Source organism: Periplaneta americana, chromosome 8 (genome assembly GCF_040183065.1).
Source record: "Periplaneta americana isolate PAMFEO1 chromosome 8, P.americana_PAMFEO1_priV1, whole genome shotgun sequence".
NCBI classification, from domain to species: Eukaryota; Metazoa; Arthropoda; class Insecta; order Blattodea; family Blattidae; genus Periplaneta; species Periplaneta americana.
Window position 1 is genome coordinate 8666864 of NC_091124.1, and position 26340 is coordinate 8693203.

Consider the following 26340-nt stretch of genomic DNA (forward strand, 5'->3'; position numbering starts at 1 on the left):
TGGTTCATGAAGAAGGAGCCAAAATTCGAAGGCTGTGTAAAGGAAATTATAGAAATTTTTGTAACAAGGGAAAGTAAGAATTTTTCAATAGCTACTGCGTATTAAATGAAAATTGTCATATACTGACATATTTATTTAGATTATATGTGAGAAGTTTCTTAAAATAGTTTAAAATTTTATTATCCTACATTCTCATATTTAGTGCTTATGTTTTATAATTTTATTCTTTACATTTGACAGGACATTTGAATAATTTCTCTATATTAAGTAGTTAAAAGCCATCTCTTGTTTCTTTAACCAGCATCGGTAGGTTAAATGAGTGTTATTTATACGTATTTTATTAAATCTGAGCAGGAATAAGCTGGAGGATGTGTAAGTGTGTAACGTAGTTTGTACTTCACACCAACTAACCTGTGACTTTTCAACGAACAATTATAGGCCTACTATTTAATAATAAAATATATATGATAAATGTATTAATTATGCAATCTAATTATTTGATAGTATTCTTCAACGTGTCTAGTTTCGTACGCCCATCCCCTCAAAGTACATAATGTGGGGTCCACAAAGTTATTTACAACACCTAAGCGTCTCCCTCCCGAAAATCTAAAAATTTGTCTATCACACCTTAATTACAGCACACACATACATAGAAAAGGTTTTTCTTCCTGCTACTCTTGTCTCATTAAATTTATTTATTATTTTCATTTCTCTTAAATTCTCTTGCTTTGTGTTACGCCCACATTATACTTTTTCACTTGTAAAATTTAAAACTCAAGAGTCCGTGAGATTCGATCCTAGGACCTCTGGATGTGTAGTTCTTTGCTATAACCACTGAGCTATTACCGAACTGCAGAAAATGTAATCAAATTCCGTACACTATTTGTTGTGTACAGTACGGTACGTCGTGCAAGGAATGAACAAAATTTGAATAAAGTAGGTTTTCCCTTGTTACGTCAGATTTTTAATCCACTAGTGTTGTTCCATTATTATTTCTCATCTTCTCATCAGCTATTAATTATCCTTTAAAATTTAAATAGGTTGTAATATGAATTACCTACATAAAATTGCAGAATTCGAGGCATTACATGCATGGCATTTTTAGGCCTGAAATAAGACGTGAAAAAAAAAGTAAAAAATTAGCGATAAAGAGTATTTCGTGTGGATTAAAAAATTGTACTTTTCCTTGCGCCAGAAAGTAAGAAAATCATACGTGTATCACCTCAAATTCTACAAATGGTTTTAAATATTGTTAGTTGTATTGAAGTCCATTAAAAACAGAGAATAATTCGCTCTGGTGCTGGATATCGAAACCAGGACTCTCAGTTCTACGCACTGTGTGCTCTACCACTGAGCTTCGCCGAGGTTCAATCCACAGCACCGGATCCAACTCTTCTCCTTTGGTTTGTCCCTTTTTCGGCCTATTCCATATTCGACATATTACTGTATTATGTTATCATACAGGAGCGCAGTAATATGAGTGACTTGGGAGGCAGGAACCAACAGTTATGTACTGTTAAACGATAATCTATGTGATGACATTATTTTATTTATTTATTTTTTTATTCTATAGAATTCTCTGTAGTTGTTATTATTTATTAATAACTGAGAAAAATTCGCTCTAGCCACAACAGAAAATTCTGTAGAATCAAAAAAAAATTGATATCATCAAATGTATTGAAGGCACTGTGTGTGTGTGTGTGTGTGTGTGAGTGAGTGAGTGTGTGTGTGTGTGTATGAGAGAAGTGAAAGAGAGAGAGAGAGTGAGTGAGTGAGTGAGTGTGTGTGTGTGTATGTGCGTGCGTGTGTTTTTTTTTCATGCCAATGTTTGTGCAAATTTCAGTTTCCTTTGCGTAAGAATATCAGTTTTTCTTTTATTTCATTTCAGATTGGCGTTTATACACAAACATGGAGAAATATCAACATATGAAAGCCTTCATAAGTAGTGCAATGGAGTACTCAAAACATCGCACTGAAAAGACATCAAGTTCATTACAACGACATTTGCAGGTTGTAAATTCAGTGTACAGCTACTTTTTGAGTGAAAGTACATGTACCGGTAATAAATAATTATATCGCAATCATATTATGTTACACTAAATGTTCTTTCCCTTCCTTTTTTCTCAATAATTTTTCTTTCTCCATTTCTTTTTCTTTCTTTCACTTAATCTTTTATACCTTTATTTACATAAAGAAATATTAAAAATAGAATGGCCAGAATAAGAAATAAAAAAAGTGATTGAATTTATACAGGGTGCTTCAAAGCACCTGTGTCACTCCTTTTTCTCGAAAACTACATGACACGGAGTATTTGCGAAAAAAAATTCCACTTTCTGGGACAAATCTTCATTAGTGCTCAAAATATCCATGACTCTGTGCTAAACAACTCTGTAATCCTTTCCTTACATCCTGGGTTGCTCAGAGGACATCAGCACTGCTGAGAGACCCACAGGCTGCTCTAATTCTTTCTTTCTTGTTTATCTTGTCGTAGGACGCACATCATAGACGATTTTTTTTTAACTCTCGTCCACAAAAATAAGTAATTTTAAGACAAGTCAGGAGATCAGTGTGGCCAAGCTATCGGTCCTCCTCATCCAATTCACTGTCTGAGGAATAACAAGTTGGTCAGCAAGTTGTAGAGAAATGAGTGAAAAGTGAGCTGGACAGTCTTCTTGTTGAAGCCACATTGTTATCCTTACAGCGAGAGGAATATCACCAAGCAGATGGTACAACACATTGTCAGTCTGCATACATAGAATGAGGAGTGAAAGCTACAAAAAAAAGTTTCAGTAAAAGTTGTTCCTAATCAAAGATACCATTTGAAAATTCAATTCTTTTTTTTTCTTGAACACCCAGTTTCGTAGTTTCCGAGAAAAATGGGTGATACATGTGTTTTTAAGCAGCCTGTATAATCATCTGAAAGATGAAGTAAGATAATTGAATATTGTGAGTACTGTTCTGTTTTCACTGATAGTGTGTTCCCTTTGAATTCCAGATTCTGGGAGTCACTTCAGACATGAGTTTGTTCGATCCTGGCAGTAGTGTTGCTGCTGAATTTTACGTGAGTCTGCATGAGCTGATGTCTTGTTTGGAATCCCAGTCGGTACTTGTATGGTGTGCCATTCGAGTTCTGCAACATGCTTGTCATAATCCAGCTGCTCGACATGCTCTTATACACACCTACAAATTTGCACCGATCCTTACTAAACTCCTTGGTACCAATCTTACACAGGAAAAAAGGATCCGAGTCTTACAACTCTTACAGGTAAAATATGCGTTCACTTTAGGGTTATCATTTTCAGGAGACAGAGCTGCTGAGTGTTGTCTTACTGCTGCTTTGATACCAGTACTTGTATTATTGACTGTCCGGCTGTTGCCAGTTGCTATGTTTGTCACTTGTACATACAAGTATATATGTCTATATTTATGCATCTCTGGAACTCTCTACCACAGCATGTCAGGGACTGTTGGACATTATCAAGTTTCAAAAATAAACTGAAATTGCACTTATTCAATTCAGATTCCCTTCAGTTATAAGCCCTTTTCTCTGTGACAGTTTTGTAAATTATATCATATTTATTTTCCTTTTTTCACCAACCTACATTCCCTTGATCACCAGATGAATTTATTATCATAAACTTTTTTATTATGGCTTTTATTTAATTTTCGTTTTTTATTATTTTATTACAGTCCATTTGTTGTATTCTTCCTTATGTTTTCCCTCTTAACTATTTGTAGTAACTGAGTTGTTATATTCCAAGATTTGTATTTTATTTTTTTCTATTATGGTGTTATTTTCATTTTGTATAGTATAAATTTTGTTATTATTTTGTAATACATTAGTATTTTCTTTTCACTTTTTGTTAAATTTTACTGCTTTTGTATTTTGTGACCTGGTGGAGTGAAAGAAAAGACCGTATAGCCTTAACTCTGCCAGTATAAATAACTATAACCTTGTAGTTGATACAGCGTCGTTAAATAACCAAGTAAAAAAAAAAATGACACACATACACATCCAACGTGATTGTGGACATATGTGCTATTCTGTTATAATTCGAATGTTTATGACATGCCATATTTTTTTTTTCTAACAAACTAAAATTAAATCTTAAATGTGTTATTCTGTTTTTTCCTCCTAATTTCTATTCATAAGGTAGACATGCTTATTTCATCCTCGAAGGTCATTGGAAAAACTCTGTAAAATGACCACCTCTGTATGTGACTAAGTTTGACCGAAATGAAAGGTGGTCAACTTACACAGGTTTTACTGTAGTTTAATTTATGTTTTGCATTATATGCTCCATAATAGGAATTGACGTACGGAGTGAAGATTGCTTGGCAAGAAGCTCACTTACCTTACCTTATCTCCACATTAACGTCATGGATTGTGAGTGAAGACAAAGATGTAAAAACCCTCTCACTCGGAGTTTTGGTGAATCTGTGCTACAAGAATCTACCAGCTGTTTACACACTGATGCGTTCTGTGGACAGCAAGCAGTTTCTGCGCACGATTCTCAAACTGCAGAATGATAACATCAGCACAAGAGTTCAGGTATTTACTTTTCTAGAATATAAACATAAATTGTAGATTTTCTTATTAAAAATGTTGGAATTACTCATATTGTATTTTATACATACAGTCTATATGACATTACTTCTCTATAACTTTTTTTTTCTTTCAGGTTTGCAAACTGCTCATCATCCTGGAACAATTTTCAGGGGAAATTGCTGATACCGACATCCTCAACTTTGTGAATGTCACATTTTCAACAGTAGGTGATGCATTCAAGGCCAGTGATGTATTCCTACTCAAACATATGGTGGACTTTTTCAAAGATGTGCAGACAAATCCTCATTTCAGAGATGTTGTGCTCACTTACAACAGGTAAAATTAAAAACATTCTTTCACAAATATTCTATCTTTTAAACTGGTACAATTATTGTTGGTAGTATGCATAAATTTAAGTTCTTTAAAAAAAAATTGCAGAGAGAATTAAGGCAATACTGGTTGTTTGCTGACACCTCAAAATTTTATTAAAACGTTAGTGGACTATGCTAATCTGATAGTGTGAAGAATTCCATTTCTAAAGCAGGGTAAGCTGAAAGATAAATTTAATTACCCGCAGTAATAAGATGAAACATGAAGGTTATAACTAGCAGAGTTCAATTTTGAGATAGGCAAAAAAGAATCCTTCAATTTTGCTTAGAACTTACTCTGTTATTCAAGAACAGGGTTACTTTATGTGCTGTAAATATACGACATGGACCTGATAGCTGTATTTGTCTATGGTGTAATTTGAAGATCTCAAACATATTATTTTACACTGCACATCCATAAAGCAATGTTAAACGAAGCAAATTAAAGTCATTAATACCAGTCACACAAAAATTAGCTCTGCAACACATATTTACCACACCTCATTTCTGGTTGGTTACTGGTGACAGGCATTTACACACACACACAAATTCCACAATTTGGGACATCTGGCCGAAATCTACGGCTGACCACTAGGATCCAGAATACAAAGCAGAGGTTAAATTAAAAATACAATATGATTGCGGAGAGAATACAGAACAATGATAAATTTAAAAATAAAGTACAATTTGATTTCGGAGAAACATGAGATGAAAATACATTGAAGAGTAATGAAATGAAGTAAAAAAAAAATCACATATTATTATACAAGTGATTGTGTAAAATGGATAATGAATCTCTCAATACCATTAGACAAATTTTGTTAATGTCCTCATTAGATGCTGATCAATTTACTCATTTGCCAGAAAAAAAAAACTATCTGGAAGCTACAGTGGACTACAGAGGAGCCTATCTTATCAGGATCTGCTGGATGTATTAAGATGATTGACAGTGGTTCAGATCTTTAATTGTATTGCCAATGAACTTACAGTACCTTCTAAAGTTTATTTTCTTGGACTATTATTCAAAAGACGTATATAAAAGAATAATTTATTGTTCACTAAATACAATAGTTATTTACGATACAAGTGTATGTATGTATGTATGTATCTAATGTCTACCCACTTTACTTGCTCGATTCAGATTCCGCATATTCCAGACAAATGGCAGGACTATGACCCATTTTCAAGTTGCACACCACTTTGGTAGGCCATGTTATGCATGATGTGTATCTGTGGAGAGTTATGTCGTGTACTACGATGAATATATGTGTAAATGCTCGTATAAGTGTAGTGTAGGGAATGGGTGAAGGTGATGAGGAAGGGAGAAAGAGAAATCTGGTGCTAACACTTAGCCTACTCCTGTCAGACAGCACCAAGGGAGCCGCCAGTCTTAATATCCTTGTCCGACAAATGAATCACTATCAACAGTAACATGCACTGCAGAGAGATTTGGGATTTAACTCAGGCATATTGGTACGCAATCTAGTGATTAGAAGAATCATCTTCAGCGATGTCCAGCCTTCCTCTAAACCCACTGTGTGTGAGAAGTTTTTTAATGGCTTTACTGCCAAGAACTCAGCATTAGTTAACAAGATATAAATGTTTTATTTTTAACAACAGGTGTTACTTTTTATAACTGACATTTCTATGCCTTCTTGTGTTACGTTGTTGTATTCTTGTTGCAGCTTTCCAAGAGATACAGAACAGCTGTTACTGCTCTTGGGTAATGATAATGCAGATCCTGAGTGTGTGGGGATGCTGTTTGAATTCCTGCATTCTCTCGTCACTCTGAAGGTGGCAGGTCTTGGCAGACTCTATCCTCAACTGGTGTCACTTGCAGTACAGTGGATCCGCTCAGAGGTGTCTTGCAAACAGTCCCTCTCTCTGATTTGTTCAGTAGTCGTGGACGTAAGACATGGTGGTGGAGATGCTGGTATTGGGGAAGTGCAGCAGAATGTAATGTCGCAGTTGGAGCAGGGTCTCTCCGTAAGTTCATATTGGTTTATTTTGCCAGATAAATGAGCTCCAACAGTCACTTCGAATGAAGACAGTATTTTCAGTATATCCAGTAATTTAGGTGAGCTTAATTTTGTTGTAAGTGCATCCTCTTGATTTCTCACTTGACCGAATGACTGTATGTAATAATAAAAAAGAAATGATATGATAAATCACTGGTAAAACTCACCAGGATTACATTTATATTTATTATTGGATTCTTATTCAGACACTTGTGATGCCCCATTTCGATTCCTTGCTGACAAATGTAACCCATAACCTAGCTGAGAGACTGGAGCTTGTTCATAATATGTGTGTAAGATTCATCTGCAATACGCGCAAATTTAATCATGTATAGTCCGGGTCAGCTTACTTCATACCCTAAGGGTGAAACCTAACCACTTTTCCACCATTACTACATATGCTAGTGGATTGTGGTGATTTTCTAATTTGCAGGTTGAATTTTCTTTTGCCAACTTCGTTTCGAATTTCTATACTGATAAATACTACAAATGGTAGTGATTTTGTAACTGGTATGTTGGCAGCTGAGACAAATGTCGACAATATTTATCGGTACTGGAGTTCCATGAAATTAAAATTGTACTAGAATTCTGAGGCGGTTACTGGAAGCTAGTGAAATTTGAACATACTAATAATTAATTAATATCAGTATTGATATTAATACATAATAGTTATTTTGTGTGTTGCATTGTGGTTATAATTCAAGACTATAGTCGGGTAAGTTTTCGGAGTTAGTACAAATAATTTCATGTGGTCAAACAAAATACATTTTTAGGTTAGGTCTCGCGAGTCAATTGTTTAGTCAAACCAATGAATTTCGTATTGCCAGACAAAATACTTGACAAGTTGATCCCTTTCTCATATAGTTTGCCTACGAAAATATGTTATAAATTATTGAATTATTTAGAATAACATAAAGTACGGTAAGTAAATAAGTCATTTAGTACGTAGGATCATGTGGTATCTGGTAACAGTTGGCAACACTGACAAGACGGCAATATTTGCTGTTTAGGAACTGTTCTTATGTGACCCTCACTATAATACCATCCCTTGAGCTTCTATCATGGCTTCGCCTGAAGAAACGAAGAATCATGCATTCACTGATACTGCTATTTAAATTCTTGCATACCTCTACTCCTACTTACCTAGCAGCACGTTTACAGTTTCTCACAACAGTACGGAATCAGAATCGAGCATTTCTTTCTATCCCTCATCACAAAACGTCATTATACTCATCCTCCTATACAGTATCATACCTCATCTTCGGAATTCTCTACCTAGTGTCATCAGGGATTGCTGGACGCTACCGAAATTCAAAATTAAGTTAGAAACACACTTTTTGTCTAAAGAAACTTATTATTAATACGTTACTGATGTGTCGATTACAGCCTTTATATAATCATTTATTACTGTATTTCTTGTACACATTATTCATTGCCCTTTCTCATTTAGTTATTTAGATTAATAATATTAATATAGACCTTAAGCTTTATTTAATAATATACAGATTTGAAATTTTTAATGTTTTTGTGGATCTTTTTTGTTTTGTGTTACTGTCATTGTAAACGTTCTTGTTTTGTTTGAATGAGAGTTATTAATTTGTTTTTTCACTATATACATATATCTGATACCGTGACAGAGAAGACCTGATGGCCTTAACACCACCAGAATAAATAAATTTATTATTATTATTATTATTTATTGGAATTTTAATATGAAATTAGTTTCAATTGTAATTTTCTGAAGAACCTTATACATATGAATACAAAGCCTAGTAGAGAGAACATTTCTCCTTTATAGATTTGCAATCTATAGACTGACCATAATTTCTTGAGACAAAAACGAGATGGAAAAGCATGAGTAATGTTCTTAAAAAAACAAGTACCGTAAAGCGGGGTGACTTTGAACGCCGAGGTGACTTTGAACAGTAATTTAGCACCTTTCTAAATTAAATGCTGTACCCAATTGCGATAAAAATGTTTAAGTTGTCAATAAACTAGTTCAGTTTTTTCGCAATAGGGTACAGCATTTAATTTAGAAAGGCGCTAAATTACTGTTCAAAGTCACCTCGGCGTTCAAAGTCACCCCACTTTACAGTACATAATTAGTGATGTTTTGTCTGATAAAATGCTTCTACATCAAACAGGATCAAAGAATTCAATTTAATTAAATATAAATATTGATCAAATTCCATTTCATCGGTATTTTATAATTAAATACATTGTAGGATTCATTATTTTAAGTTGAACTCACAATAGTTAATCTTGGCAAAACATACGCAACAACTTTAGCTTGTTGTAGAGAGAGGGATCTGCATTTCACCACGATCATACCATGAGTATTTTTCTTATGATCTTACTTTACGTATCAAATTTCGGTCTTTCAGTACCTTGTCATGAAACCTATCATACTCCATGTCACAATTTTGTCTTACAATTAATTGTACTCCTTTTCATATGACTTAGTTCACAGAGACCACGGCTTTTAAGCCACTCAGAACAACACGAGCCATTCACACTTCAGCAATGTTGCCTAGTTGTAATGTTAAGACTCAGTCACTGTTAGTTATGGTAAGTTAAATATTACATGCACCCAGAGAAAATATTATATCCATGAAGAAGATGAGACATATGAATTAAGTCTCGCGAAAAGCATTATAATGTAGCTCTCATTGCTTCAGTACTTGATCACAATTTCTCCTTCGACCATATAATTTTCATAATATGTTGTTGTTTTCTAATGCCAGGCGTTTGACAATAAAGTTATTTGACCTCTGCTGTACTTCCTGGCAGAGAGAGAATAAACTCTATTACATTTTTAAAAATCTTGAAAATGTAGGCATTTTTTATCCATTAAAAAATGTGCACCAATCCATCAGCTAAAGCAATATTGATTTTTTGGTTATGATTGACCAATATTTAAGCGTATTTAAAAAGTTTTTATAAAAAAACAGGACAAAAGTGATCATTTTTCTAAAATGATGGGACAGCTGGGACATAGGAAAATAATGGTATGTATGGTCACTCTAGCAATCTATCACCATTACCTCAGTCATTCTACTAACTAAGCCCGAGGTCGAGTTAATTTGCTTTCTTAGTTATGGTGAAGAGCACTGTAGTGCAACATCCTCAGTATTAGATTTAGATTACTGAAATTTGTTTTATTATATTATTGGGAAATAAAGCACGAAAGCAAGCATATGAGGTTTGTATGTGGCAATGTTTCCCTTGAACGTCAGCACTAGGAAGTTGTAACGCTGTTAATATTCCTAAACAAAGCAGTGCTGTGTGCACCTGATGTCTCCACTGTGTCACATAGAAACTGTCATTGCTTGCTGTCAGAATCTTAGTGGACTACACTCTCACTAAAACTGCTTTAACCAATTATAAATTAAATTTCCAGAATTTGCTTCTACTCCTAGAATTAGAGGGTGATGAAAATTTTCCTACCAACTCTGAAGTCCGTATTAGAATTACTGCATTGCTTCAGTTACTACAAGAGATGTGCAAAGCACATTCACTGAGACAAAGGATACTTCAGAATATAAAACATCAGGTATGTTATTCATTGTCTTTTGTGGTAATTGCTGGACAGCAGGGGCGCATGCTAGTCACGAAAGTTAGGCTTGCTCTTCTATTCATAGGGGAAGATGGGAGGATATAATAATTCATAATTAATAAAAATAATCAGACCCACATAAATAATTTATTTTATAATTATGAAAACATTATGAGTCATGGATCATATTCGCTTATCAGATGTAGAAGTTCGATATAATATAACAAACATGGCCAACAAAACAGTTTATTTAGTTTTTTCGACCCTGCCAACCAATGCACATTGTTGTATTGAGCTGCACTGAACGAGCACACATATTCTCTATAATGTCTGTCTTCTCTTGAATAGTCCTTCGGGAAAATGGATTTAATAATAAGGTTTCAATAACACACAATTCCGAACTCATTTCTTCAAATTAATGTTTAAGAATTAATAATACATGCAGCAGCTAAGACATGCATTCCGCTCATACAATTACATTGCACAGCACATTCCCGCTGTCAATACTGCTCTGTGTAACGTTAAATAGTCGTTGGTGTAGCTCTCGGATCAGAGCTTCAAACAACACATAACAGAAGCATGTGCGCCTAGGACGGACTAAGGAGGAAGACACTTGCGCGCGCATCATATTCTCGCTGTTTCTACGTCTTTCCTATAGCTCCGAGAAACGAGTAAGCGTTGCGATACTTGCGGTGTGCAACCTGCGGATGGTATTACGCCTATACGATATTCCAAAAATCAAAATAAATTTTAACGTATGTAATCCCATTTTGAGAAATACACATTCTACGAAAATATTGGGCTTGCGCAGCAAGCATAGCATGCCCTGAGAAATCGCCCCTGCTGAACAGTAATCTGTAACATTGTTATGTGTACCACGAACAAAATATGTTGAAGGGATGGAGAGAGAACATGATTTTTACCGCGTTATATTCGAATCTGCGGTATTTCAGGTCGTGTTATATCAGGCTTCTGCTGTATATTGCAATGGCTTGGAATCCACTATAATTTAAGATCAGTGTTTCCTAATCTTCTAATATCTGTCATGTGATATCAATAATATAATATGTTGCAGATAATAAAACGTATATTTCAACCACTGCTGTCAGCGGAGCCTCGTGATGGAGACAATATGTTTCAAGGAGAGGTGACAGACCTTTATGTTCATGCACTCGATTTCATGTCTGATCTGGCTTCTCATGATGGACAGTGGCTCTCGTTATACTCGAGTATCCTGCAGTATAAGCAAGTGCATATGATACTTGCTGTAGCATTGTTCACTGGAAAAGAGGACATCAAGCGCAGAGTCCTAACACTTACTGGCACCGTTGGTTTTCCAGCTGAAAGGTATGTGTGTATAGGGTGAGCATAGAGCCTGTTTCAGATATACTTGAAATTACAGTCTTTTGACGTAAAGTACATCTTTCCCTGCACTGTGGGTTGGGATCTATGCTGAAACAAAAATTGACATAATTTCGAATGCTTACTGTAACAGCACTATCAGCCGAATGCTGATGTTAGTAATCAATGGATCAATGTAACTTGTGTGACCACGCGCAATGACGCCACCTTCCGTTGCTAGGGGCATGAGACACAAAAGTTGCACATAAAATTAACTGTGCTGAGTGGTCTTTCAGTAATATCTCGGCATCAAGAGCAGCTACAGGCCTGTGCGACCACTCATGAACAAAAACAACCACCACCACCTTAAAAAATTGGACCCTTTGATCTTCTCTGTGGAAGCAATAGTTACTTACTTACAAATGGCTTTTAAAGAATCTGGAGGTTCAATGCCACTTTCAGTCCCTATCCTGAACAAGATTAATCGAGTCCCTAGCATCATATCCCACATCCCTCAAATTCATTTTATTATTATTATCAGATAGACTACATTGGACTATAGTGGATTTTATGTTGTCAGCAAACAGCTGGATACATTAAGAAGATTGATTGATCATTATTATCAGCCTCCCCAAGGTCTTTTTCCCTCTGACCTCCCAAGTAACACTCTATTTGCATTTCTGGATTCGCCCATATGTGCTACATGTCCCGCCCATGTCAAATGTCTGGATTTAATGTTCCTAATTATGGCAGGTGAAGAATACAATGCGTGCAGTTCTGTATTGTGTAACTTTCTCCATTCTCCTGCAACTTCATCCCTCTTAGCCCCAAATATTTTCCTAAGCACCTTATTCTCTCGAACACTCTCAGCTTCTGTTCCTGTCTCAGAGTGAGAGTCCAAGTTTCACAATCATAAAGAACAACCGGTAATATAACTGTTTTATAAATTCTAACTTTCAGATTTTTTGACAGCAGACTGGATGATAAAAGCTGCTCAACTGAATAATAGCAGGCATTTCCCATATTTATTCTGTGTTTAATTTCCTCCCATTCCGCACCATGGTGTCGTGGTCTAAGGCATCCCGCCTAGGATCGTGTTACGGAATGCACGCTGGTTCAAGTCCTTATGGGAGAAGAAATTTTCTCATGAAATTTCGGCCAGTGTATGGGACTGGTGCCCACCCAGCATCGTGATGCACTTGAGGAGCTACGATAGGTAGCAAAAATCCGGTTTTGCAAACTATCTATAACGGCTGGGGGGATCATCGTGTCAGCCACACAATACCTCCATTCTGGTTCGATGATCGTCCACCTCTGCTTCGGCATGTGGACGTGAGGCCAGCAGCCGGCTGGTCGGTCTTGGCCCTCCATAGGCTGTAGCGCCAAGGATTTTTTTTTTTTAATTTCCTCTGGAGTGCTATTTATATATAAGTAATACCTAGTACCATTATTACATGTATACAATATTGTGATTTTAGTAATAAAATACGTAACCCATCTCTCCACATGTAGTTGAGGCTGCCAAGTTAAAGTTTTGCTTACTCGTAGTGTGTACCGATTATGTGATGCATAACTGACATGCTTGCATGCACAATGATTTATACGTTTTGCAGGTGTACTTTATACACTCCTTACAGTGAAGATCATAACTATATCTTGATATGTACAAGAGGATTAAAATTTCGAGATTAACAGTAAAGAAATAAAATAGTTTTAAACCCAGGTATCTGGGACTTAATCACTAATCACATGTTTCGTTCATTTACCACAAATTAAGGACATATATCCCCCCCCCCCCCTTCACATTTATGTACTTGATATCTGGAGGAACTGAACTACGGAATTTTTTCATCAGAAATCTCCCTGGTTTGAACCTGGTTTGGATCGAGGCAAACACTACAATCACTGAACCACAAGAAACAACATTTTTCCTCAAAGGTTATGTTTTGAATTTTCAGTGTGGCGATACTAGCGAAATCACTGTGCGATCTCGAACCATTGGTACTTGTGGAAAGTAATTCAGGCATAGGGAAAATAACAATGGGGATTGAAAATGGCTCTGGAGTCCAACACAACATGACACCATTGTTCAGTCTTGCTCAGGAAGGCAGACTGGATCACTTCATAGCCAAAATGGAAGATGCCTTAGAGCGCAATGAGATTCGAAACATCTCCACATCGGCAGTTATGGAACTGTATGAATACAAGATTGCAGCTATGGCACATTCGGAAAGAGCCCTGCAAGTAAGTAAGTTATTTCAATCAGATTATATTACTATGGTGTGCCGAAGTACATATGATATTTCCGTGCAGGAATTCTGCATTACCGTATGATAAAGGATGGGTAGAATGGAGAAAAATTCTCTCCGGCACCGGGACTCGAACCCAGGTTTTCAGCTCTACGTGCTGAGGCACTTATCCACTAAGCCACACCGAATCCCAGCCCCAATGCTGGATTGAATCCCTCTCAGTTTAAGTTCTATCTCTGTTTCACTTTGGTGGTCTACCTTCAAGTACTGTACTGTGTCACAGAATATGTGACTTACTTACTTACTTACTTTTAAGGAACCCGGAGGTTCATTGCCGCCCTCACATAAGCCCGCCATTGGTCCCTATCCTGAGCAAAATTAATCCATTCTCTATCATATTCCACCTCCCTCAAATCTATTTTAATATTATCTTCCCATCTATGTCTCGGCCTCCCTAAAGGTCTTTTTCCCTCTGGCCTCCCAACTAACACTCTATATGCATTTCTGGATTCGCCCAAACGTGCTACATACCCTGCCCATCTCAAACGTCTGGATTTAATATTCCTAATTATGTCAGGTGAAGAATACAATGCGTGCAGTTCTGTGTTGTGTAACTTTCTCCATTCTCCTGTAACTTCATCCCTCTTAGCCCCAAATATCTTCCTAAGCACCTTATTCTCAAACACCCTTAACCTATGTTCCTCTCTCAAAGTGAGAGTCCAAGTTTCACAACCATACAGAACAACCGGTAATATAACTGTTTTATAAATTCTAACTTTAAGATTTTTTGACAGCAGACTGGATGATAAAAACTTCTCAACCGAATAATAACAGGCATTTCCCATATTTATTCTGTGTTTAATTTCCTCCCGAGTATCATTTATATTTGTTACTGTTGCTCCCAGATATTTGAACTTCTCCACCTCTTCAAAAGATAAATTTCCAATTTTTATATTTCCATTTCGTACAATATTCTCGTCACGAGACATAATCATATACTTTGTCTTTTCGGGATTTACTTCCAAACCTATCTCTTTACTTGCTTCCAGTAAAATTCCCGTGTTTTCTCTAATCCTTTGTGGATTTTCTCCTAACAGCATATGTGACAGTGGCACAATGTCCAACACACTATGTGCAGAGGTGCACTCATTGCGAGTGACTAAGTGGCCGGGATCTGACAGAATGAGCGCCGTCCTTAATCACTAAGTGATTACTTACACTTATCATACATGGTCTGCTATGGACGAAACGAACACATGTGCTTCTTCCTCAAGCCTTCAACTGCAACCGACGTAATTTTCATTGGCATTGCATCATAAACTTGCCAGTTCTACCAACCTGTGCATTATTTATGAAATGGCCCTAGTATATAGCTGTTCTAGTGACCATGTTTCGGCTATATGTTATTCTGTTCATCCAGTGGACATAAATACGGTGTTATCTAGAACGGAAATATAGTTCTCAATGTTGCAGAATTAAGCATTTTTAGCTTTTATCTGCTGAAATTCGAAGACAGTGCTTTGCATGAAATCTTTATGTTCGTACTAAAAAGCATGGTATTCATTTAATACTATTTTGAACTGATTTCTTAATTCAGACATAAATATTTGCACTTTAGTAGTACAGTAACACTTGACAAAAAATCACATTAAGCATTTGAAAACATTAATTGAATCCTGCACAAGAAACTAAAAGCACTGACCAAACAAATTTTGGATGTTCTCAATGTATTAGTCTCGCCTAAATTAAAATTAATTTTCAAATAATATAATACAATGCTTTCATGTATACTCAATAGTAAGTTATTTTACGACGCTTTATAAACATCTTAGGTTATTTAGCGTCTGAATGAGATGAAGGTGATAATGCCGATGATATGAATTCGGGGTTCAGCATTTGCTCACATTTGGGTTGAGGAAAAACCCCGGAAAAAACCTCAATCAGGTAACTTTCCCCGACCGGGAATCGAACCCGGGCCACCTGGTTTCGCGGCCAGACGCACTTTCATGTATATCTTACCTTTTAAGATCATATTATGTACCTAGCTAATTTATGACTTGTATTCGTTATATTTATAATTATTTGAGGCTACTAAAGTGCATAAAAGTAAAGAGTGCAAAAATAGAATAACCTAATAAAGACGAGGATATTAGAGGTTTTATAAAACGCGGTATTTTATATTTATTTTGTTTTATTTGGAACTTGCAGGCAAGTCTGGAGGCAGCAAATAACCATTCAACTCATTTACATCATCGTCTGACACAGATGAGTGCAGAAGCTAGCAAATTGCACCAATTATTGTACCATAATCAGCAATGTGTAGAAGGCCTTCAGCAAGAGAAAAATGCTTCCATTTGTAAGCTAGAAGCAGCTCGAATTTCAGCAGAAGATGAACATAAAAAACACCTATCTGTAAGTACGTAGGTCTAAACCAGAGATGTAAAAATAGGAATCACAGAGTGATTTCCCCTCATTACCTCCTCCTACCGATTTAAGTGCACGCAATGGAATTGAGGGAGGATCACGTGGCTTTGGCGTAAACAACACCTCTCTCAGCGTCACATCAGTTCAGTAGGTAGTAAGGAGGGGGATAATACGTCACACACGATTTCTCATTTACATCCCTGGTCTAAACAATTTATAATACAATGCAATTATGTAACACTTTGTGATTTCAACTCTTCTACAAGGTGCTTTAGAATTTATCAGTGGCGGCTTCTCAAGGGGGTTGCAGGTTTGTACACTCCCCAGTAATGTTCCTAATCTCCCGGCTTTGTTACTATTAAAAATATAATTTTATTTTACAATTTTCATTCTTGACTATCTGCAGCTGGCGTCTTGTTTTGTACGTCTGCAGGAGCCTCCGAGCCTCTTGGTTTGCAAAGATGTTGAAAACCTAGGGAAGGTAGTTTATAGAGATGTTCGGCTAGTGCAGGGACAGGGGGTTAGAGGCGGGGTCTACTGCTTTCTTCATTGAGAATGGCTTGTCGCACTCCCTGACATGGACACCAACGTCAGTGCAGAAGAAACTAAATTCACTGGGAAAGTATCTGTTTCAACTAGACATTTGTCCGAAGTAATAAGCATGAAAAATGTATTCATTCGGCTTGTGCAACGAACAGTCGCATATTTCGCATATCACTTTCTCAATCTACATGCACACAAACGGCATGATACATAAAGGAGCTTGTATTTTGCTTTAAAGTTGTAAGAGTTGTCGTTCTGACAATAAGTGCTGCTATCTCCCGACAGCCTACGAAAATGTTGCACTTGGTACTTGGTAGAATTCTGACAACGATTCTGTGCTCAAATGTTTTTCATGAGGGTAAATCGCAATATAGAGAGCTCCGCCCATGATCTCTTCCACTTTTGGGCTTTCTGTATAAATAGGTATGCTTGTATTTAGTCATTTTACTTATTAATTGCATATAAATTAGCTTTATATGTATACGCCCTCAGGTATACATGGTTTTAAACTTTAAAGTAAAGTATGTTTAACTCCTCTTCCATATCCATTGTGCACCACCATATTGTCAAACCACCAGCCGCCACTGGAATTTATACACACTTTGCAAATAGCACCTGTTCATAAACTTCCAATGAAATATTTAGAAGATACAAATTAATACGTAGCTCTCTTAGGGAAATGCTTCTTTTACCATCTGATGTACCTAACAGCATGTTATATGCGGCAAAGAAATTTCGTGGCTTGGGCCTTGTAAGAGTGTCCTGGGAAGCATTTCTTCAGAACTGTAATGTAATTAATTTGATTTGTGACAATCCCTATGTGAACACTGTGCGATCTCTAGAAGCTGAACTTCAGTCATCCTGCAAACAACTTGATCTGACTTGTCCTTCAGAAATTCGGAGATTGGTAACAATGAAGCTTAGAGAACTACATCATACAGAATACGAATCATGGAGCAAGTTACCTTGCAAGGGTAAAGGTGTCGCTTTATATAGTGAGGTTCCAGAAGATAAATGGGTCGCCAATAAATCTGGGTTATCTACTTCGGAACTGTTATCTTCTTTGAAGATGAATGTAAACATTGCAGCTGTAAGGACAGTTCTTGGTAGGTCTTTGGATGGACCCGGTGCAGATATGGATGCCCGGAGAATGAAATTCTTGCACACGTCCAAGGCTACTGTGATCATCAGGCAGCACATTTTCGTTCCCAAACAAGTTAGGAAAGATATCAGTTAGTACATCCTGGAGGTTTAGGGTTCAAACTCTGACCCTAAATGCTTATGTCAGGATGCTACGAAAGATATAACCTAGTTCGATACATAATAATAATAATAATAATAATGGAGCATGGCAACTGTAAGTGGGATTGCTACTAAATTGAAATGGTCTATCCAGCTACTTTTTAACCATATAAACACACTAACACTGCGAAACTAGCTCTGTACAAAATATTAGTGCTACATATGACAGAATAATACTGAACTAGTATCTACAGTATATATTATAGAACATGATACAGGTCGACCTGGTTGGCGAGTTGGTATAGCGCTGGCCTTCTATGCCCAAGGTTGCGGGTTCGATCCCGGGCCAGGTCGATGGTATTTAAGTGTGCTTAAATGCGACAGGCTCATGTCAGTAGATTTACTGGCATGTAAAAGAACTCCTGCGGGACAAAATTCCGGCACATCTCGCGACGCTGATATAACCTCTGCAGTTGCGAGCGTCGTTAAATAAAACATAACATTAACATGATACACATGAACTGTAAATACCTTATATATAATTATATACAATTAATTCATTCAATGAAATCAACTCCGTTACGGTGAACAAAAACATATATTCTGAGATTATGAAATTCGTATCTTTTGCTATAATTGCCAGTAAAAATTTGTTTTAGCTAAGAAAATGTTCTTCCTAAGTCACATGACATTACAGGGACAAAATAATAATAACAAAAATCAATATACAAAGTAGCAATAATTACATTTGTGCGAGATCGTGCGTATTTTCTTGTTTTCCGCACAGAACCAATACGCGGTAAGTGTGAAATACCATATTCAGTATTCCCAACGTAACACATATAACAATTTCCCTCTTCTTACAGCTTAAGTGCGACATTCATTTTACTGCTTTAGGCTTTTAACATATTATTTTTAGAGACGTTTAACATAGTAATAATTATAAATTGGAAACTTACCACTGCAATTTCACCTAAATTGCAATGTTAATTATTGTTTTTAAATATTTGCAAAAATTAAGTAAAGTACTACTCCACGAAACTTATTGCATTCCTGATACAAGTAACATTAAGGAAGCCGTGAAAAAATCAACAAGATTCCAGATGCCGATGTTATTACTGCAATGTATTATATAGACAATATTGTTAAAATATTAGAATGAAAAATAAATCATTACATAACCTTACCGTTTGTTTTAAGTTCGCATTTATAGACGGGGGGGGGGGGGGGGGGAAGACAGACGTATATCACGGCCTGCAGGAGTATAGTAAACACAGAAAACATTTTATAGCAACAATGTTGAAGAAAGATATTTTGGTTTTCTGAAGTTGCCGTCATTAAACAGAAACCAACATGGAGATTTCATTGCAACTAATTAGAAATGCGTCCTTCAGGTATGTAATAAACAATCTTCGCACAAAATAATGTACGATACACGAGTGGTATGTTTGTTTTCATGTTCTAGGAAATTAAAAAAGCTCAACTACGTTTCGCTTTTTCAATCTTTTCCTCGAACATGAAAACGTCAACATACCGCTCTTGTAACGTATGTTACTATTTACACAATATATACAAATAATTCATGTATTAAAATCTATCTCGTTGCAGAGATCGAAAACATATTCTGAGGTTATGAAATGCAAATCTTTTACGAACATTACATAAAATTTGTTTATTTCTACATCATATGACGTATTTATAATACATTACATCATTGTTATTCAATGACTCCATGCATACCTGCTTGCAATTCTACCCTGCTTATGCATCCACGTGACATAATAGATGTACCAGAAGAAACTACTCGATCCGCTGTACATTTGGAAACAGAAATGCGCTGCTTGGTGATCATGGACTGTTACTGCGTAATGCTCGACATCATAAAGTGAAGTCGTTAATTGCTACAGCATTAAAAAGGAATTCTGGGAGGTGGAATAGGAAGTAAGTTCTATAGCAACAAATGGCTCTTCTAGACACATAGACATATTGGCGTATTCAAAGACCACCAAACATGGCTTCATAATAGATCCTGCAATTAGATATGAAAAGAAAGACATTTATGAAACAACTATTGAGTATTTTAAAGAAAAATACCATTTTAAACACATAGACATCCCATCACCGTAAAAAACAGCTTGTTACAAAACCTAACAATAAGATTTGACAGATATTGGAGAAAAAATGGGAGTATAAGGGTACAGTACATCAGTTATTCATAATTTTCAAAAAGGTATGATTGGGTAAAGAGAGAAGTTTTATATAATATTCTTATTGAATTTGGTATTCCCAAGAAACTAGTTCGATTAATTACAATGTGTCTTAGTGAAACTTACAGCAGAGTCCGTATAGGCCAGTTTCTATCTGATGCTTTTCCAATTCACTGCGGGCTAAAGCAGGGAGATGCACTATCACCTTTACTTTTTAACTTCGCTCTAGAATATGCCATTAGGAAAGTACAGGATAACACAGAGGGTTTGGAATTGAACGGGTTACATCAACTTCTTGTCTATGCAGATGACGTGAATATGTTAGGAGAAAATCCACAAACGATTAGGGAAAACGCTGAAAATTCTACTTGAAGCAAGTAAAGAGATAGGGTTGGAAGTAAATCCCGAAAAGACTAAGTATATGATTATGTCTCGTGATCAGAATATTGTACGAAATGGAACTATAAAAATTGGAGATTTATACTTCGAAGAGGTGGAAATATTCAAATATCTTGGAGCAACAGTAACAAATGTAAATGACACTCGGGAGGAAATTAAACGGAGAATAAATATGGGAAAAGCCTGTTATTATTCGGTTCAGAAGACTCTGAGAGAGGAACAGAGATTGAGGGTTTTTGAGAATAAAGTTCTTAGGAAAATATTTGGGGTTAAAAGGGATGAAGTTACAGGAGAATGGAGAAAGTTACACAACACAGAACTGCACGCATTGTATTCTTCACCTGACATAATTAGGAACTTTAAATCCAGACATTTGAGATGGGCAGGGCATGTAGCACGTATGGGCGAATCCAGAAATGCATATAGTTGGGAGGCCAGAGGGGAAAAGACCTTTGGGGAGGCCGAGACGTAGATGGCAAAATAATATTAAAATGGATTTGAGGGAGGTGGGATATGATGGTAGAGACTGGATTAATCTTGCTCAGGATAGGGACCAATGGTGGGCTTATGTGAGGGCGGCAATGAACCTCCGGGTTGCTTAAAAGCCAGTAAGTAAGTAAGACATGATTGGTGTTTTTATCGGGGTGTGTGGTGTTATTCCAGAATTCTTTAATACATTTAGCAAACAATTTGGTTTACCTAAATCTTTAATAGATGACATTGTCAAAATAGTTTTGAAAAAATCATGTCAAATTTTAAATAATCCTTTACACTCTTAACATATATTTTAATTAGATTTTAGTATACATATACAGTATATAAATTTCTTATTTTATTCTGTATTTATATTTGTAAATCATATGTCAGTATACTGTGATTTATGAGCATCTCCATTGAGAGGCAATTTGTAATAATAATAAAATATATTCCTAATTTTCAGATGTAATTAAACATCTTTTCCTAATAATGTCGAGGAATATTTCTGTATTGAGATAATAAAACTCTTCATTCGCTTATTATCGTCCATGGCTGTCTTTAATCATGTTAGTTCATGTCATAATGGCCACAGAAGTGAAAAGTGAATGTCATTGGATTCATTGCTTGAAAACCGATATAAAAATTATTACTAATAGAGTGACTTTTCTATGTTCTCTATAGGAAATGAAAGTAAAACAGAGACTGATAAATGAGTTAAACACCATGATAGAGGAGTTGAAAAGAAATGTTGCTGCAAAAGAAGACAGTTTGTCCCTAGCGAGACAAGAACTGGATGGACTGAATAAGCAGATTGAAGACCTGCACACTCAGATCATGTTACTGGAGCAGAAGAATAGAGACCAATTGTCCACAAACTCAGGTGAGATATCGCTGATAAACTGTTGTGAGAAATTGATGTGTAAATTTGTTGTTGTTATGTTAATAAACTTACAAAACTGATTGTCTCCCATTGGGATTCAAGCAATAGAGACTTTTTCATTCTGAACAAAGATACACTAAACTGTTTCTATTATTAAACAAGTTTTGCCAGTAATCTTTCAACATTTTCCATGTACCATGATGGACAAAGACTAATTTGGATTTCCCAGTCTCTCATCGGTTCAAAACCCTGATAGAAATTATTTTTAACTCTTGCGGTGAATTTTGGTGAAGTCTGGAGGGCCTAATTAGTCAAATCCACTCTCCTCACCTCCACATTGGGACCTCTGGGATCGTTCAAGATGCGAAAGAGAGAGTGGCGTGTGGAAAGCAACCACATTTATCTAGGAAAAACTGTAAACATGTACCTAATGAAGAATGCAGTGGAAGGAATGGTAAAGGGAAGAAGATATCAGATGATAGACAACATTAAGACATATACGGATCTTATGTGGAGACTAACAGAAAGACAGAAAATAGGAAAGTTTGGAGAATGCTGGGTTTGCAGTGAAAGACCTTCCCTGGGGCAGAACACTTATGTATGGTGGTCAAAAAGAGTGCCCACGTTGAAATTATTCAGTCTTTTATTTTTGTATTAAACTTCCCTGAAGAAAATCAAAACTCTTTAACACGAATGTGAAGAAAGTTACAAATGTTTTTACTCCAAAGGACTGCCACCAGTCATTTTGACCAGTAACAACTACTTAATTGTTGTTGTAATGTCTCTAACCATGCAAAGATGTGTTTTATATTTTTCCCGACTTGGAATATATCAGTCCCCTAACTGTCCATTGTGCAACTCAAACCAAGAAATGGATTCGGAACATCTCAAAATCTGTGCTTCAGTGGCTGGTCATGATAATATCTTTGAAAAATATTGGAGTGCAAGAGGTCAAATGACTTCATTGTCAAATGCCTGGCATTAGAAAACAACAACATATTTTTCCCGACTTTTATTCTGTGGTCTAGCCACCTTCCCATTCTTTTATTTCATTGTATTTGGCGTGAGAGTAGATATTTTCATAAGTATTTTTGGTCAAAAAGTTACTGTACTCAATTATATTTGACTTTTGTCATAATAGTGGCACATAAGTGTTACTGAAATATTTGAGGAGCATCATTTCGAAACACGATAAGTCCTCTTGCAATCGTAAATTATTTTGAAGCGGATTTCTGCTCTTGAGGTGCACTGCATCATGCTACTGCTCTCATTTGCTGCAAGTCGTGTTTTTATCACGATGCCCCTCATTTATTTAACCCCTGAGAACGTGACTTTGAACAAGAATATATTTTAATGTGATTAGATGCTCTAAAAATGATGCTGAAAGCTTACATTCTAACCGAATAGTATGAGTTGAACGATTACAAAAATAAAAATGGTTATAAAGTACATAGAGAGGCATGATCTTGGATGTGTTGTTCAATACGTCTAATATTGACGGAATGAATAAATAAATACACCCAATAATGTTTGAATGAGTATGTGTGAACTATATTGGCTTCAGTTATAAAGTTATTCAATGCAGAAATCCAGATGGCGGATATTTAAAATGCAGGACTCGGTGACCTGAAAGGCATCACATTGCAATTTGTGTAAGAAAACCCCGAAAATATGGACAAAAAGTAGTCAAAATAACCAGCACCGTCGTTTGCTTGTACAATTCTGAAAATTTAATGTTGTGAACAGGCACTTTTGATACTGAATACGCAATGTTTACTTCAACTTAGAAATATTCTAGCCAGGTAATCTTTTTATGCACTGCTGTACCTCAGTCATGATCTGTAGTCTCTCTTTACTCGCTATCATAGATGATGATTATTGTGCATGAAAGATGGCATATAATATGGAAATATCCCACTGCGAAGACTCACCACAAATCAGTTTTGTAAACTTGGTAGAACAAAACACACCACTAGACTATGCATTGTCATGTAGTATATATTCGTGTATGAATACCGAATTGATATTTTATATTTTCTTTTCAGATTTGACAAGAACCCTTTCAAAACTCGAAGAGAGAATATCGAAGAGAGAACGAATTATAGAAGAAAAGGCAAATGACATAGACAAATTACAGAAGAAAATACAAGCTTTGGAAGGCGTAAGTATTTTGTCTTCTATATCTAGAAGTCCGCAAACAGGTTTTGATAGAATGCTTTTTAGTACTGGCCTTTCTGTCACTGATAAGCAAACAAAGGAATTGCATATAATGCAGTCACGTAATGTGTAACAAGTCTGTTACTTTTCTTTTTTTTATCACAAAGATAAACTGAGTATATTCATGCATTTCTTGAGTGCAATAATACAAAGTGAGTGCGATATCTTCACTGAAGCAAATACAGACGGGGTCAGTTGCCATGTATACAATATTACCAAGCAGAGGTGTATACTGGTTAAAGGGTTTGGGCTACCGCTGACCCTATTATTACACAAAATATATCTAACAATTACTTTAATTTTAATTACTATGGTAAAACTAATAATACAAAATTATTACATTATGTTATATTATAAACTTTTTCTTTTGTAATTTCCTTGGACTACCACCGGTAGCCCGCAAAATACGCCCCTGTTACCAAGGTGTCACAAATGTTTATATAGCCAGTGCTGACATACTGCGGAGAAATTTTAATTACTTCACCTTTCATAAACGACATAGAATATGTTCAAAACCAAGCTCTCAGACTCATTACTGGTGGAATCAAAACAACTCCAATAGATTCTATGAGATTCCTCACTAATATTAACAGCATCAAAATGACAATAGAAGAAAAAACACTGATTCAATATGAAAAACTTATCAGATTACCAGGAAACAATTGGCATTCATACAGTCCTGTCTGTAGATTGAAAACTCAAATTAAGTTAGTTACCCATTCAAAATTAAATCCAGATCCTGCATATAGATTTTGAATATTACACAGTTTACACTAATAAAACAAAATTTCGTATCTTTCATGGACAAGTTGATCATCTTATCAGTCTGAAATTGAACTGACATAAAAGTGACTAATTTTTACATCTGAATATTAGAAGGCAAAACTATTAATGACTTCATTATCAAATACAGTGCATTAGATACTAACAAACCAGTTTTTTGTTTCTTAATCTTCTTCCCACAAAATTATTTGTTCCAATTATATCATGAAAATAATATTTCACTAAACATTGCAAAAATTCTCCAATTCTAGTCATATCACACTGTATGAAAATTTCTAATAATTGCAAAAGCGTGTTTCAGGTTTCAGTTTAATAAGAGTTAATTGTGAAACACTTTTTGGTAGGATCAAAATGAGATTTGTTAATTTCCAGAAACATACCTACAAAATGTAGTAACAACATTGTAGATTAATTAGTTTATAAAGTCCATTTATCACTAATTGCTCCTTAAACCTTCGTGTGTTTGTATTCCAGGAACTGAATAATTATAAGATGCTGTGTAAAGCTCAAGAGAAGAATATACAGGAAAAGGAAGAAGAGATGAATGCAACACAGTTACAGCTCAACGAACTGCAACGCATGAGGGAAGTGATCTACGAGATTTCAGCAGGGAAGAAGAAAATGGACAAGTGAACGAACTAAATGTTGTGTGTGCTTTTATATGTCTTAATCGTCTACTGTACTTTATACTTTTATATATTTTTAACAAAGAGGAATAATAAACTTTACAATTTATATTATAAACTGAGAATAAAATAATTTATTACATATATTTTTAACTGCCATACGAACTGAAAATCTCCACAAGAAGTTTGTCACCAAGAACAGTATGAAATACATATTTCTCATATTTAATATTTCCAGGGGAAAAACATAATACGGCGAACGCAAAGCTCCGCCCACGTCTCCTTTCCACTTTTCCCCTACAAGCTCACCACACACCCTAGCGGGAAAGAGTGGAAATAGGGGTTTAGGGTGGGGTGACATCTAGTGTAGGAAAGTGGAACAAAAAGAGTAACGACACCTACGAAGCAAAAGAGGAATATATCTCTCTCTCTCTCTCTTTTTTTTTTCTTAAGACTTCGCA

The 26340-nt window shown here is 35.8% G+C and overlaps 1 protein-coding gene across 2 annotated transcripts; it reads left to right on the plus strand.

Annotated features, from left to right (window-relative positions):
- Position 1: 1 nt before the first annotated feature.
- LOC138704458 (protein CIP2A homolog L) lies at positions 2-25948 on the plus strand. 2 transcript variants are annotated; one of them, XM_069832357.1, is made up of 13 exons: positions 2-73; positions 1889-2010; positions 2996-3265; positions 4310-4552; positions 4683-4885; positions 6603-6903; positions 10336-10488; positions 11567-11838; positions 13791-14076; positions 16290-16493; positions 22055-22253; positions 24299-24414; positions 25728-25948. In XM_069832357.1, exons 1-13 carry the CDS (start codon positions 7-9, stop codon positions 25884-25886), a joined length of 2595 nt encoding a protein of 864 aa, XP_069688458.1. In that variant the 5' UTR covers positions 2-6; the 3' UTR covers positions 25887-25948. The 2 variants fall into 2 exon arrangements, with proteins under 2 accessions (XP_069688458.1, XP_069688459.1); XM_069832358.1 differs by lacking the exon at positions 2-73 and adding an exon at positions 186-306.
- Positions 25949-26340: the final 392 nt, after the last annotated feature.